The sequence below is a fragment of the Papaver somniferum genome, chromosome 7 (genome assembly GCF_003573695.1).
Source record: "Papaver somniferum cultivar HN1 chromosome 7, ASM357369v1, whole genome shotgun sequence".
Taxonomy (NCBI): Eukaryota; Viridiplantae; Streptophyta; class Magnoliopsida; order Ranunculales; family Papaveraceae; genus Papaver; species Papaver somniferum.
The window spans coordinates 26,763,995-26,779,692 of NC_039364.1; the positions used below are offsets into that span (position 1 = coordinate 26,763,995).

Sequence of the window (15,698 nt, forward strand, 5' to 3'; positions counted from 1 at the left end):
AAATCTTAAACTAAACTGAGATGAATGGAGTAACTAAAATTTGGGATCACAAGCTTATGCATCACTTGGGTAACTAGTAAGAATTAATTAATTTCCCTTTATTTACAGTAAATACGATAATAATAGAGGGTAGCAGCAGCACAATACATTTGGAATTTGTAATCGACAAAGATGTCTACCATTTATTGAATCAACATCATGAGGTACATAAATTCATGATTTTATGGGTCTGATGAATTTTAATGTGTCTTCTTTCATGTAAATATAAATTGGAAAAAAGATATGGTAGCTTGGCTTTTGTTTTCGGGAATAATATTAATAATATAATATTAATCAAGGACATTTGGGTTTGCCTTCCTGTGTTTTCCAGTTTTTGTAGCAAGGGAATTCTTCTTTATGACCATATGTGCCTGATGGAACACACATGCATATGTTGCAGCACTGGTTACAATAGAGCAGGCATGGCTTCTTATGTGACGTCGCAGAACACCTATGTTCGCATGCGCTTGCACACTCTGATATTAAAAATAAAATATTAAGTTGATTTAATATGGAACACACATGCATCATTAGATTCTTCTTCGGTCGGCCCTCCCACCGTGGCAACGGTCATACTAGTATATACTTCTTCACCCTTAGTTTGAAGGTTTAGATGTTTCACACAGATTTAAAAAAATGAGAGATATTATTATTTTTTTTCCAAATATTTCCCTTAGTAAAAATTCTAAAAATATTTAAATTATTTGGTGTTTCGTTCCTTGTTTCTAGTAGTCTGATTTCAATCTAGGAAAAAAATGAGGAAAATATGATACCTTAATTATTTTTGTACTAAAAATAAATCTTAAATCTTAAACTAAACTGAGACGATGGAGTAACTAAATTTTGGGATCGCAGTCTTGTGCATCACTTGGGTAACTAGTAAGAAATAATTAATTTCCCTTGATTCCTACAGTAAATACGATAATAATAGAGGGCAGCAACAACACAACATATTTGAAATTCGTAATCGACAAAGATGTCTACTATTTGTTAAATCAACATCATGAGGTACAATAAATTCATGATTTTATGGGCATGATAAATTTTAATGTGCTTTCGTTCATGTAAATATAAACTGGGAAAAATGGTAGATTGGCTTTTGCTTTCAGGAATAATATTTATTAAGGACACTTGGGTTTGCCTTCCTGTGTTTTCCAGTTGTTGTAGCAAGGGCATTCTTCTTTATGACCATATGTGCCTGATGGAACACACATGCATTTGTTGCAGCACTTGTTACAGTAGAGCAGGCATGGATTCTTGTGTGACGTCGCAGAACACCTCTGTTCACATGCGCTTGCACACTCTGATATTAAAAATAAAATTTTCATTTAATTTAATATGTATAAATTACCAACCAAAAACAAAATAAAAATGTATATTTATTTCTCAAAAGGAAAAATAGACCTAAGGAAAAATTAAATTACCTTGAGGCCTGAGTGAACCTTCTCCACCATTCTGTTTGTCATTTTAAATAATTAGAATAATTCATATCTCAAGAAACTATAACTCGAAAATGATATAATATAATTCTTTCAGGATATAAAAAGATAAAAAATGAAAATATCATTTTGTGAAAGACACATTAAAAAGATTTTTTATGCAATTTGTTTAGGATGAAGAAATATATTTAAAAAATAACTCACCCGGGCATGACCAAGACTAGTTGAAACAACGCTACTGGTTACCTCTCCCTGCAAGACATGATAATTACAAATCTTAATTATAAGAATATGAAGAGAAAAAAATCATTCAAAATTCAACAAATCTTAATAAGAAAGAAAAGGAACTAACGAAGGAGAGTTGGACAAAGAAGCAAACTGCGATGATCACAAAGACATAAGAGATGAGAGGAGATGAGAAATGGGCCATGTTGTGTATTCTTTTTTCTTCTTTGAATTGATTTTTGGTTTGGGTGTTGAGATGTGAATGAATCTAATGAGCAACAACGAGTCCATTTATATAGAGTAGAATAATAAAGGACGACAGTGAATCACTCTGGTACATGCATATGGTGACAAATTTATTTAATTGTTTTTACATTTTAGGAATTATGATTTTTTATGAGAAAAAAAAAATCTTTTGGTTGACTCATAGAAATTGAATTGATTCATTTATAGGAAAGTTAATGAATTTCTGCTAACTCATAGAAACAAATACGATTATGGATAATATTGAATCCACTGTCCATTCACGAGGGTTCATGCACTAAAAGAAAATTTCACCTACCCTATCTAATTATTGCACCTACCCTCACTAATTAAGAATGAAATATACATTCAGTAAATAAGAAAATGGCGATTCCGGAAAATATTTAGGGTAAGGTAATCAACGGGGAATTTTGTTTTATTAAAGCAATAAAAACTAAATATAAAGTGTAGATTGTGGATTTTCGACAAAGGGTAGAATTGTAAAACTATACTCCAGATTCGGCAACCGGATGAGTATTGAGGCTCATGTCTCTCATCAAAGCATGAAAGCTCATGCCATAAAATCTCTGACTGAGAAGGCTGTCTCTCAGAGTACATATAAATGTGTAGTCTCTTAGCTGAGGCCACGGCACATCTCATGAATACTGAGCAATTTCAGTAATTACTCCGGATCCGGCAATTGGATGAGTATCGAGACTCATGTCTCTATGCATGAAAGCTCATGCCACCTCTGATGGAGAAAGTCTCTCAGAGAAGATGTAGAGATGTAGTCTCTCAGCCAAGGCCACGACACATCTCATACTGTATAGAATCGAAAGATTGAGCGGCTCCTAGACATCATGTCTGCTAGTATAGAGCGACAACGTCTGATGTAACCAAGTTTTCCCCGACCATGCAATAAGAATATGACACTCCAGCAAGTTCATATTGCTCAACCCTCAGATAATTAATGCTCCTAGACAGGAAGCCTTTCTAATATAGAGCCAGCAATTAATTATCTTAAATCGTCTGAATATCCAGCAATATTCGTCAATCAATCGCCTGAATATCCAGCAATATTCTACGATTCCTCGTTATATTTCGTTACTTTAATCTGTGGTTCTTCCCAGCAGAATTCCACAGGTTAGTAATAAATATTCAACGAAACAGGCATCTGTGCATCGAATAAGCCCTGACAAAAATGGTGCAAGTGTAATTAGCGGATAATGCACAGACCAGCATTTTGAATGCACGAACGAGCATTTCAAAAACGAACGAGGAACCTATGCAAAATAGGAAGGGAAAATAATAATAATAAAATATTAAGCAAAAGCGCCAGGGGACTAGGCTCACCAGCCGGCCAGTCATGCCGTGACTAGTCCCGCGCCCAATTTTATATTTTATCATATTTTCACTATCTTCACGAGCTCATGAAAATCCTCTTGTTCGAGCAAATTTCCTTTATTTCGAAGAAATTATCTAAGTCACATGATTTTATCAAAAATAATAAAATTAGGGAAAGGTGTCGCGGGACCGAGCGCCAGCTGGCCATGTCTTGGCCGTGGCCGGTCCCACACCTCACGTCCCATTATTTTATTATTCCTTCTCAAATTATGAAAATTCCTTGATTTTATGAATTTTCCCTAAAATCATGAAAATTACCTAATTTCATGTATTTTTATCTAAATCACATGATTTTATCAAAAATAATAAAATTAGGGAAAGGTGTCGCGGGACCGCCGGCCGGCCGGTCATGCCTTGGTCGTGACCGGTCCCACACCTCACGTCCCATTATTTTATTATTCCTTCTCAAATTATGAAAATTCCTTGATTTTATGAATTTTCCCAAAAATTACCTAATTTCATGTATTTTCTCTAAAATCATGGAAAATATTAAAAAATTAGAAAAACTTGTGGGACCGGGCTCTAGTCGGTCGGCCATGCCCTAGCCGGTCCCACATGCCCATTATTTTATTATTATTTGGTGTTTTGTTTCCTGATTTTATGTAAACTCCCTGATTTCAACAAAATATCTTGGTTTTCAACAAATCCCTTTGATTTTATGAAAATTATCTAAAATCATCAAAATTACATAAAATTGGGAAGAGTGCCTTGGGACCCGCGCCCATTGGTCGGCCGACCATGTCACGTGTATTGTCGGTCCCACACTCCCATTCCCTATTTTATATTTTAATTTATGTCTCTCATCTCATGGAAGTTCCCTAATTTCGCCAAACTCTCCAGTTTCATGGAATTTCCCTTAAATCAGAGAAAAATACATAAAGTCATATAAAACTGGGAAAAGCATGTGGGACCCCGTTTCAGCCGACGGCCATGTCCTAGCCGTGGCCGGTCCCACACCTTGTGATTCCTTGTTTATTTATTATTTTCATCATCTCATGTATTTTTCCCAGTTTCAGCAAAACCATGGATTTTTCATATTTTCTCCAAGTGTTGCTCAAACGTGCACCGGGAAATATCAAAATTCTCAGGACTGAAGCACGGACATCATGGTGACACGGGCACATCCCCTTGACCGCCAAGGGTGACCCTGACGCTTGCAAACATCTGGTCCCGCATGTTTTAATGATTTTAACCTAATTTGCTCAGTTGCTCATATTAGGTTCGAACTCTTTCCAAACAATTGGAAGTTCACTCAAACGACCATCTACTGGTCCCACGACCACCAAGAGCTGGTCTCATGACCTCTTGGTCGGTCCCTCATATTTTCTATATCAGGTTTTGTGATTTGTCGCTCACACGAGCATTATTTCAGTAAATGATTAAATCAACATTTAATCATTCTTTCACCAACTGGTCCTCAAGAGACTTTGGTATTTTTGCTCATTCGAGCATTTGGGCGTTATATGGTGAACCCGTCATCCCATGTATCCGGTCCTATGTGATTTGCAGTAAATCATCATCTCGGTAAAATTAGGGTTTTGAATCCAGAACTCTGCAGAAACGTGATTCTGAGCAGATTCGAACACTATGATAATTTTATGTTGATTCCATGATTAACATTCGTATTTATTTTGCTCGACTCAGCAGTCAGTAACTTAAATTAATTATTTTATTTGGTCCAGCTACCAATAATTCATCAAAAGAACAATATTTGTTCAAACTAGCAATATTTGCTCGAACTAGCAATATTCGCTCGAACCGGCAATATTTACTCAATTAGCAATATTCGCTCAGACTAGCAATATTTGCTCAAATCAAAGAATATTGGTTCAACTATCAATATTCAACAATTTAGCAACACAGTTTTGCTCGTCTTAGGTTATGATGATACCTCGTCTCAGCAGACACATTAATTTCATGAGTTTCGAAACATTTGCTAATCATGTTCAATTCAGCAATACATGGACTCATCGTCCCATAAAGTCAGCAACTGACTCCATAATCACGAGATTTCAATCGTGTCACATGGGGGGATACTAACTAGGGTTTTGGTCTGGCGGTCTACGGCACGTGTGTTCACCCACGATGAGAATGTGAGCAAGTCGTGCAATCAGTTGGAAGAGTCAGCAAAGTAGTGGGTGGAAAGTTAACCAAGTCTCCGCACGATGAGTAATTGGTTTTAACACGATTTTCCCATTTCCCACTCTCTGATTCCAGCAACTATCACACTTCATGGGATCATGGTGTTTTCAACTACGACATTATAAAATGTCTCTGAATCCTGATTGAAAAGACATAAGTTTTCTAACACTCGAACAACATTCACCAAGACGAGCAATTTCTCAACAAAGTTCATACAAACAGTCTTTCGTCTACGCGAACTCACAGAAATTACTCTCAATTGAGCAAAATTCAATCATTCATAGCATTTTCACGTTGAATTCACAACACACCTACAATCTCAGATCACCATTGATCTCATGCATTTCTCAACTTCCCTCCTACAGATCAACCTATCCTCTCTTGTGACCGAATTGACTCTGGAACGGCCATTGTTCTTGGTTTAGGTCGGGGTCTTACAAATTGATCTCTTGAACTTAAAGCACTCCCTTCTTGCAGTGCATCTGTGTGAGGTTCAATACTTCGCTCGGTTCAAGGAGTCTCCACACGGTCGATTCTTCAATTTCGTAAAAACCAGCAATTCGTTTTTCCGCACTCACATAAAGCAATAAATATTTAGAAATAATCAATAAGAGAAAGATATTGGTCATGGGATTGTATCATTCCGAACCATGTATTTTTATCAACGATTAGAATTGGTAGTTTAATCTCGCAATTATTAGAAGTCCTAGGATATCTTGATCGCAAGAATATCCCGCTAATTTCCAGATTTCATCACAAACACAAAGATGCACATGTAAATTTTATCTAGAAAGCAATTTAAAGTGTAAAAGCACAATTAATTTTAACTCCATAAGAGCAGTAATTTATATGAAACAAGACTAATCAATGGGAACGAACACGTAAAAGAACTAATTCGTTTTAACAAAGGTTATAATTCATATGTTGAAAAGTGGGGGTATAAAAACCACACCCAATATTTCGCTTAGCAATCTGTATGGACAAACTCCAATATACTTTCTAGAGAATCAACCAGACAGTCAGATTCAATCTAGATAAAAAGTATATCAAAGAGTTTATATCTCAATCTCTCGATTTGATATATAGACTCAAGCAAATAGAAATCTGCTAGTCTTTATCAAATACTAGAGAGATAACTTGGATGGTACCAAAGACCAATATCCAAGTGTCAATCAATTTAAACCAACAACCAAAAGGTCGGATATTCTAATTGATTGAACAACGCCCACCCTGTGATATTTCAATTATATAACAAAATATAATGCGGAAAAGAAATAACACAGACACCAGAATTTTGTTAACGAGGAAACCGCAAATGCAGAAAAACCCCGGGACCTAGTCCAGATTGAACAGACACTGTATTAAGCCGCTACAAACACTAGCCTACTCCAAATTAACTTCGGTCTGGACTGTAGTTGAACCCCAATCAATCTCACACTGATCCAAGGTACAGTTATGCTCCTACGTCTCTGATCCCAGCAGGATACTACGTACTTGATTCCCTTAGCTGATCTCACCCACAACTAAGAGTTGCTACGACCCAAAGTCGAAGACTTTAATAAACAAATATGTATCACACAGAAAAGTATACCATAATAGCTAAATCCGTGTCCCACGAATATACCTACGAGTTTTGTTCCGTCTTTTGATAAATCAAGGTGAACATAAACCAATTGATAAACCAGACTTATATTCCCGAAGAACAACCTAGTATTATCAATCACCTCACAATAATCCTAATCGACGCAGTGAAAAAAGATATTGTGGAATCACAAACGATGAGACGAAGTGTTTGTGATTTCTTTTATATCTTGCCTATCGGAGATATCAATCTCAAGCCAATTATTACAATTGTACTCGTACGATAGAAACATCAAGATCAGATCACACAACTACAAGAAAGTAGTATCAGTCTGGCTTCACAATCCCAATGAAGTCTTTAAGTCGTTAACCTGGTTTAGAAGAAGAAACAAAAGGATAAAGGAGAATCGACTCTAGCTTAGCACAACTAGTATCACACACAAGGTGTGGGGATTAGGTTTCCCAGTTTCTAGAGTTCTCCCTTATATAGTCTTTCAAATCAGGGTTTGCAATCAATGTTAGCTTGGTAACAAAGCATTCAATATTCACCGTTAGATGAAAACCTGATTTAATTCAAGCTAATATCTTTCAACCGTTAGATCGAAAACTAGCTTGTTACACACAAATGAAATGCACGTTTCTAGGCTTGTGTAACCGTACCCAAACTTGTACATTTGTTGGTTCAAAAATAGTCAACCAAATGGTTAGCCATATGATCACTTTTATATCAACCATATTCTTCTTCACCATAACTAGTTCAAGTGACTCAAATGAACTAGTTAGAGAGTTGTTCAATTGAAAGGAAATCTTATGTAACTACACAAGACACAATCGAAGCAAAAACGATTTGATTCACTCGAATCAGTTCATGAACTATATAGACACGGTTTGCATTTGCATTCCTTAGTTTATATAAGAATAAGTTCACAAACATCGTTTTTAGATATAACCTACTCAAGTTCGCAGACTTAAGTTCCCGGACGGAGTTCACAAACTCCAGCAGAAATTCTCTGGACAAGAACTTCCGCCAGTTCGCGGACTGAGTTCGCGGACTTGGCTCACGCCACCATGCCGGTACTTTTGATCAACAAAGTTCGCAAACTTCGGTTCAAGGAATAAGAACTTATACATATATGTGTTTCCACAACAATGCTTATATCCTCCAATGGTTATATAATCTAAACTCTCATTTCAATCATTGGAACCTTCTTAGAGGACGTTGATATTCTATAGTTGTTATTCACAGACTATTTTTCGTCAAAGTAAGCAATTTCCAAAGTGATTGAAACTTGTCATGACTTTCGTCACTAGGTAAAGATGAACTTGGTTAAAGCGAAAGCTTACCAACACATAATTCGAGAAATAGATAAGAGAGATAAACTCGGCTCGAAATAGCTAATGTGTATAATCTAAGTCTATATAGCAAAATGATTTTTGTCTCAAGATAGGAGATAAATATACTTTTGAGTGATAAATAAGTTCAAGTCTCCACATACCTTTTAGTCGATGAAGATCCACCGGTTCCTTGAGTAGTCCTTCGTCTTGTATGATAATTGCCATGGAGTTCTTGAGTGATAAGCACGTAAGTGCTACATTTTATACCCATATTTATATTATCCAGAACTCAATATTTTGGTTAACAACACTATTTTAGTGCTTTTGTAGAAAGTACCAACAAATCCGGCCATCCGAAGTAAACATAACTACCAGTTAAACGGCGTTTGCGATAAAATGCAATGGATATCGTTGTACCAAAGAGATGGGATTAATTATTGGCTTACGGTGGTCGCATCAATAGAGCCATGTCACTGCCTAACATTTTGACACAATTGAAAACAAATAATTATATATAAGTGAAGGCACTGGTGGGATTAAGAATAGAAGAGTGTACGTGGCTACTACTGCACCACATTTCTGTGGTGGTGTTCATACCAGAAGTAAAGGGTTCAGGGTATACATCTTTCCGCTGTTATAAGCAGCTGCAGTCAATAAAAAAAAATTGTTGCTGCTGCCATGCAGCGAGACAAAGAGCTGGCAGTTGGTGTTACTTGGAACAAGGACAGGAAGAGAAGATCTAATGCCATAATTTGAGTTGTGCAGTATTTGGGGGTTTTTAGCATCAAACAAGTTTGGGTTTCAATGGGTATTCAAATGGAGGAAGAACTGCAGTCAGTGGTGGTTGTATGGGATGGAGTCTTGTCCTTCCGGTGATGATCTTACACCAACGATGGCAACAGAATTTGGGTTGTTGCTGTGATCGACGTGAGAAATGGATGCAGGTATTGGCAAAGGCGTGAATGGAGATCTTTATGGCTGCAGTACTCGTGACTGTGCTGGATTTATTACACAGCAGACTAGTAATTGTTAGAAGCTTGGCAGGTGAAAAGAAGTTTGTTGTGGCATCGATTGAAAGTGTAGATGGGGAAAAACGATTTGCTGGTTTTTAAGGAATTGAAGAGACGACCGTACGGAGGAGACTCCTCGAATCGAGCGAAATGTTAGATCTCACACAGATGCACCGCTGCAAAAGGGGTGCTTTAGATTCGAGAGATCAATCTGTAGTACTCCGGCCTAAATCAAGACAATGACTGTTCCAGAGTAAATTCGGTCACAAGAGAGGATGGGTTGATCTGTAGGAGGGAAGCTGGGAAATGTGTGGAATCAATGGTAATCAAAGATTGTGGGTGTGTGAATTCTGATTATGATAAGCTCTGAATGATTGAAATTGCTCAATTGAGAGTAGTTGCTCAATTGATGAGTTGATGATCTCGTGTTGTCGATGAGACGTGAGATGATGATACTGTTGATGCTGATCCTTCATCCATGATTCAGAGACTTATTTATATTGTTGAAATTTTAGACACCATAACCCCATGAAGTGTGACAGTTGAAGGAATCTAGGAGTGGGGAAGTGGAGATCGTGTTTGAAACCAGTTGCTCAACGTGTGGAGACTTGGTCGATTTTCCACCCACTATCTCGTGAATTCCTTCAACTGATTGCACGAATTGCTCACATTCCATCGTGTGTTTGAACACACGTGCCGCAGACCACCAGACCAAAACCCTAAGTGATATCCCCCCAAAGTGACACGATTGACGTCTCGTGGTATGTTAGTCAATTGATGACTTCGTGGTTCGATGGGAAGATGAGTCCATGTAGTTGCTGAGTTGAACATGATGTTCTGAAACTCATGAATTGAACATGTCATGAGACAGAGGTATAGTTCTTATGATGAAGTGAGCGAGTATTGCTCATTCGATAGATCGTTGAATATTGATTGTTGAAACAATATTCCTTGGTTTGAGCAAATATTTATCAATTGAGCAAGTGTTGCTCATGTGATGAATTGTTGAATATTTGATCGTCTGAGCATGTGTTGCTCATCTGATGGATTATTTGCAGCGTACCAAAAATATTAATTAGAATACTGGTCGTTGAACCGAGCATAATTAATAAAATTAATGACCATGAGGTTGTCATAAAATTATTAAGGTTGGAATCTGGAATGATGATCCTTGGATTCAGAAACCCTAATTTGATCAATTGATGATCAATTCATGGTTCGTTAGAAGTTTAACCATGGAACGAAGGAGGGAGCGACTACATGGGACCGTGGATCAACCATGTAGTGTCCATATGCTCACGTGATCAAATACAAAGAAATCCTGAAGAGTTGACGATGTGTTGGTGAAAGAATGATTAAATACTGGTTTAATCATTTATTTGAAAATGTTCGTCTGAGCCTTAGGTGAGAAAACCTAATTAATTATTACGGAGTGAGGGACCGACCATGGGGTCATGAAACCGGCCCTGGGTAGTCACGTGACCCCCTGATGATCACTTCATGAAAATCCAAAGTGTTTGGAAGAGTCTTGGACCTAATACGTGCAATTGTGCAAATTAGGTCAAAACTGTGAAACTTGATGGGACCGGCTTCTGTAAGCCAAAGAGCCAATCTTGGTAGGTCAAGATAGCGTGCTCGTGTCCCCAAGGCATCTGCGTCTCAGTCCTGAGAATTTTGATATTTTCTGGCGTGCAATTGAGCATCCATTCGAGAAAATATGCCAAAATTAGGGTTTCGACGAAACTGAGGAAAACACCATGAGATGATGGAAAATAATTATAAAATAAGGAATAAGGAGGCGTGGGACCGCAGAGGCCAAGGCATGGTCGGTCGTGACCACGGTCCCGTGGTGCCATTTTTCTTAATTTTATAATATTTTTGATGATTTTATGAAGAATTCATGAATTTTAAGAAATTTGATGAATTTAGGGAGTTTCCATGAATTGAAGGAGTTTTTATGAGTTCAAGGAAGCAAAAAATATTAAAAGAATAAAAAAACGGGCGTGTGGGACCGTGGGGGTGTGGCTGGCCGGCTAGGGGCCGGTCCCACGAGTTTTCATAATTTTTTATATTTTTTAAGTATTTTTGATGATTTGGGGGAATTTTTCCTAATTTGAGAGAAATACCATGAAATCAAGGAATTTGATGAATTCAGGGAAAAATAAAATAAAATAATAAAACAAGGGGCGTGTGGGACCGGCTAGGGCATGCCCGGCCGACTAGTGGACCGGTCCCACAAGTTTTCAGAATTTTATTTGATGATTTGTGCAAAATACCATGAAATCAAGGAGTTTTTTCATGAAATTAGAGAAATAATAATAATAATAATAATAAAATAATGAGGAACCGTTAGGTGTGGGACCGTCTGGGACCAAGGCACGGCCGGTTGTCCCATGGTCACGCCCCACACTCCTTTCCTTAATTTTATATTATTTTTTATGGATTTATGACAATACCATGAAACCGAGGAGTTTCCTCGAGACGAAGGAGATTTGATCAAATGAAAGAATTTTCATCAAATCATGGAAAATAATGTATTAAAAATATAAAAACTGGCGTAGGACTGACCACGACACGGTCGGTTGGTCGTGTGTTCGTGTTCCCAGCACCTTGGTCAATATTTTTAATTATTTATTATTTTCTTCCCTATTTTGCATAGATTCATCGTTTCGTTGTATTTTCAAATACTCGTTCGTGCGGTGACTGTTAGTGCATCGTCGTTGAACACAGTTTCACCATTTGGATCGGGGATTACTTAGAGGTAGCTCAGACGCCCGGTTGTTGATTATTTATTACTAATTGTGGAATTCGGTGGAGAATAATTCGGTGGAGAATAATTCACAAAACTGAGTAATAAGATGTTTATTATTAATTGTGGAATTCCATGATTCGTTGTTTTGTTGAATCCTGCGCTTTGAATGATGCGCTGAATGTTATGCATCTGTCACAGCCACTTTGCAAGAATGACTGACTCCCATGATGACACTTTCAAAGACGATGTTTCCATGGATGACACCTCCGCGGGTACAACTTCAAGAAATGGTACTTCTGGGACCTCTGAGTGATGGTGAGAGATCCTTCATACTGATTTGTACTCCTGGTTATTTCATCAACTATACCACAGGATGATCGTGTAGTGAGGTTTCATATCAATGTAGACTCCTCGGAAATGGAAGAAAGGGCGGAGCACCCACAAGTAAGGACTGCATGATGTTAGCAAATGACGTGCAGTCCCCAGCCGTTTCTTTGTGAGTTGTTAGCGCTCCTTGTGTCATGACTTTTTCCTGCCCGTGCAATTAGGATAACGAGACCAAGGTTTTGTTGTTTCTTTTCAGACCTTTTCTCCATCGATTGAAGGTCTTCAACTTGTTCCCAGGCGAACATTTCAGGAATCCAGTACTGACGAAGAAGTCGATGCAAATATCTCTTTCGTGCAGGTGATCGCGGCATCTCCTTGAATGAAATAATAATAATTTTTGTTGATGAATCCAGGAAGAAACCATTGTAGATAAGAAGCATGTTGATGAAGCACACTCTTCTTTGGGACATGGGAATATGGAGAATTTCCGAAATCCCGAACCGAATGGAGATAACGGTGTTGTCAAAGGAGATTCTGGCATTGTCGAGCCTTCAAATGATTTAGAGACTCCCTTAGTAAGTATATATACTATAATTTCTTCAAAGAAGTATGATATCTCTGATTAGTGAATGAATGAATGAATGAAAATCCATGTGAATTTATGGATAACTTTGCCGAAATACGTCACCGGAAAATTTCAGACTTCAGATTTTACTAGAAATGTTGTAGAATCCTCGTCCGAAGTCGTATTTTTGCGGTTTGCATATGTATCTTCAAGCCCAGGAAATTTCCAAGCTTTGTTAAAGAAGCTCTTTGAAGTTTGAGCATGTTTAGGGCCTGAAAAAGTCGAAATAGTGAACTTCCAGGAGACCTTCAGAACTTTTCCAGATTGCATGTTGTCAGATGTTCTGGCCACATCTGTTAGCTCGTTCATCTGATTGCTATGAAATTGTGATATGTTGTAGACAACATCCATACAAAGAGAATGGTATATTACCGAACCTTAAATTCCTTACCAATTTCTCCCAGTTCGCCGTTGAATACAGGGAAGTGTAAAATCTCTTCAGCTGAGCTTGTTTGAAAACGTGTTTCATGACTTCTACACTATTTGCGCATGTCTTGGGTGCATAATAAGTAACTTAGATGATGTTACTTCAATTACATTATGAATTTTATGGTTGTGTTTGGTTTCCACGCTTGAATCATTCTAATCCCATGTAATCTTCACATTAGGTGCCAAATGCTGAAGTTGAGAATAATGGATCCAACAATGATGACTTGAGCAACCATGGAGCCGTTGATAATGAGACCTCCACCCTTGTACCTCAAGGTCATGGAACGCTTGTTGTTGATGTCGTGGAGGTGACTGAAATTCCAATTTTGGGTGAGATGGTGGAACCTGAATCGAGAATGGAAGAAGCTGCTCCAACCGAAGTTGTTCCTATGATTGCTGACGTTGCTCGAGTGACTGAGAACCTGATAATAGTGCATGAGTATCCCAACGCAGGGGCTGCTTTTACTCCTCCATTTGGTGAGATACTCCAAGGATCCGGAGCATAGTTATTTCTTGACGAGGAAAGTAGAATCCATCTTGCGTGTTTATAAATGATATCCGCATCGCAGCTGGAAATACTGTCACCCGGGATGTACTCTTTGATTGGGAGTACAACTTGAAGAAATCTGAAGAACTTGGCTTCAATCTGAAGTGGCTTCGTCAAAACATTGATGCTATCAGGAAAGCAGTGGAAGGTGACACTCCTTTCACCACCAGTGATGCCGTGTTGAAGAAGATGAATGAAGTTGTTGAGCTGACCAAGAAGCTGGAGGCGGAGAAAGCTGCTTTGCAAATCTTGGAGGATGCAGAAAAGCAGAAATCTTATTTTGCTGACTTTCTTTAGTTTTCTTTCCATGATATCTTGAACCTTGGACTTCTGAGAGATGTGAGGTTTTATTCTGGTCTTGATTTCTTGATTTCTTGATTGGTTTTGGATTGTGAAATCGATCGTCTTGACCAGTGGACCGTCAGTTCCCAGTATTTTGTCAAGTCTCCCCCTTTCGTTTTCCCTTCTTCTGGTGAGACCTAGATAGAGGACCCAGGTAGAAAATTGATGTAAAGACCTAGGTGGTCGAAGTTGGAGGTACCTTGATGAAGGATTTAGCGGAAGGACCTGGTGGACATTGATTGACTGTAGAGGTTATGAATCCTGTCTAAGAATCGCTGCTTGCATGTTGTATGCTCTAGAAGCTGTAGGAACCTCATACGACGTCGGAATTCGGTGCTTGACCCCAATTTTTAGAATCTAAGAGACTGAGATATCACATGAGCAAAGAATCACTCGATTTAGAGTTGCATAGGTCATCCAACGAAGCGTGCACATTTGTACTTTCTAATCCCGTACAAATTTTTCAGATGTCATAGACCTGACGGTAAAGGCCATATCTTTCAGCTCGTATGTCCGATTGATGCGCCCTTTTGGTATGTTGTAACAGACACATAAACGAACATCTTTTGTTGAGGAAGCATTGTCCCATTCCTCACCCATTGGTACATTTTTGTAAACCCATGGCCTGAAGCATGTTGCATCTCATTTGTAGAGGTGATGAGAACATCTTGTAGAAGCGTTTGGTTTGTGCTCGTCTGTCGTGCAAGCTTTGGATATCATGTTTTAATGTGTATACATCTTGATATGAATCATTATGGCTTGAAGAATTATGATCCATAGAGTAACACTTCAGAGAATGGATAGTTGATGAAGCCGGTGACGTTGCTCCTGAGACCGTTGCTGATGTTGAGACCATGGACGGAGTTGCTCCAGAGACTTAGATGAAGGTGTACTAGGATTTCAACCCAAATCCTCCTGAATATGACTGTACTGTGAAGTGGCTTCGTCATGGAATCGATGTTGTTGCGCGGTAGATAGCAGCATCAGTCTTCATTCCGGATATGACTGGTGAAGAGAGGAAGTTCCCCAGTCGTGCAGGGGATTTTGATGTAGAGAGGTTCCGTTTGACGACTTTTCATGGAATCACATCAGGTTGCAATGACTTGTTATGTGGATAACATTTATTGAAATATATTGGATTAATATTTCCAATAAAATCAAGTCCTCAGTGCATCCCTCATTCACTTAGCAGAGTTGAAGGAGTTTGTAGCATCCATTGATGAATGATGTTGCATTTGCTTCAGAAGTCTTATCATAG

The 15,698-nt window shown here is 38.2% G+C and overlaps 1 protein-coding gene across 1 annotated transcript; it reads right to left on the reverse strand.

Moving 5' to 3' along the window:
* Nucleotides 1–1,058: 1,058 nt before the first annotated feature.
* LOC113292873 (gibberellin-regulated protein 12-like) lies at nucleotides 1,059–1,946 on the reverse strand. The gene is made up of 4 exons (XM_026541699.1): nucleotides 1,831–1,946; nucleotides 1,683–1,730; nucleotides 1,464–1,494; nucleotides 1,059–1,342 (listed from the first exon to the last, which is right to left on the reverse strand). Exons 1-4 carry the CDS (start codon nucleotides 1,906–1,908, stop codon nucleotides 1,161–1,163), a joined length of 339 nt encoding a protein of 112 aa, XP_026397484.1. The 5' UTR covers nucleotides 1,909–1,946; the 3' UTR covers nucleotides 1,059–1,160.
* Nucleotides 1,947–15,698: the final 13,752 nt, after the last annotated feature.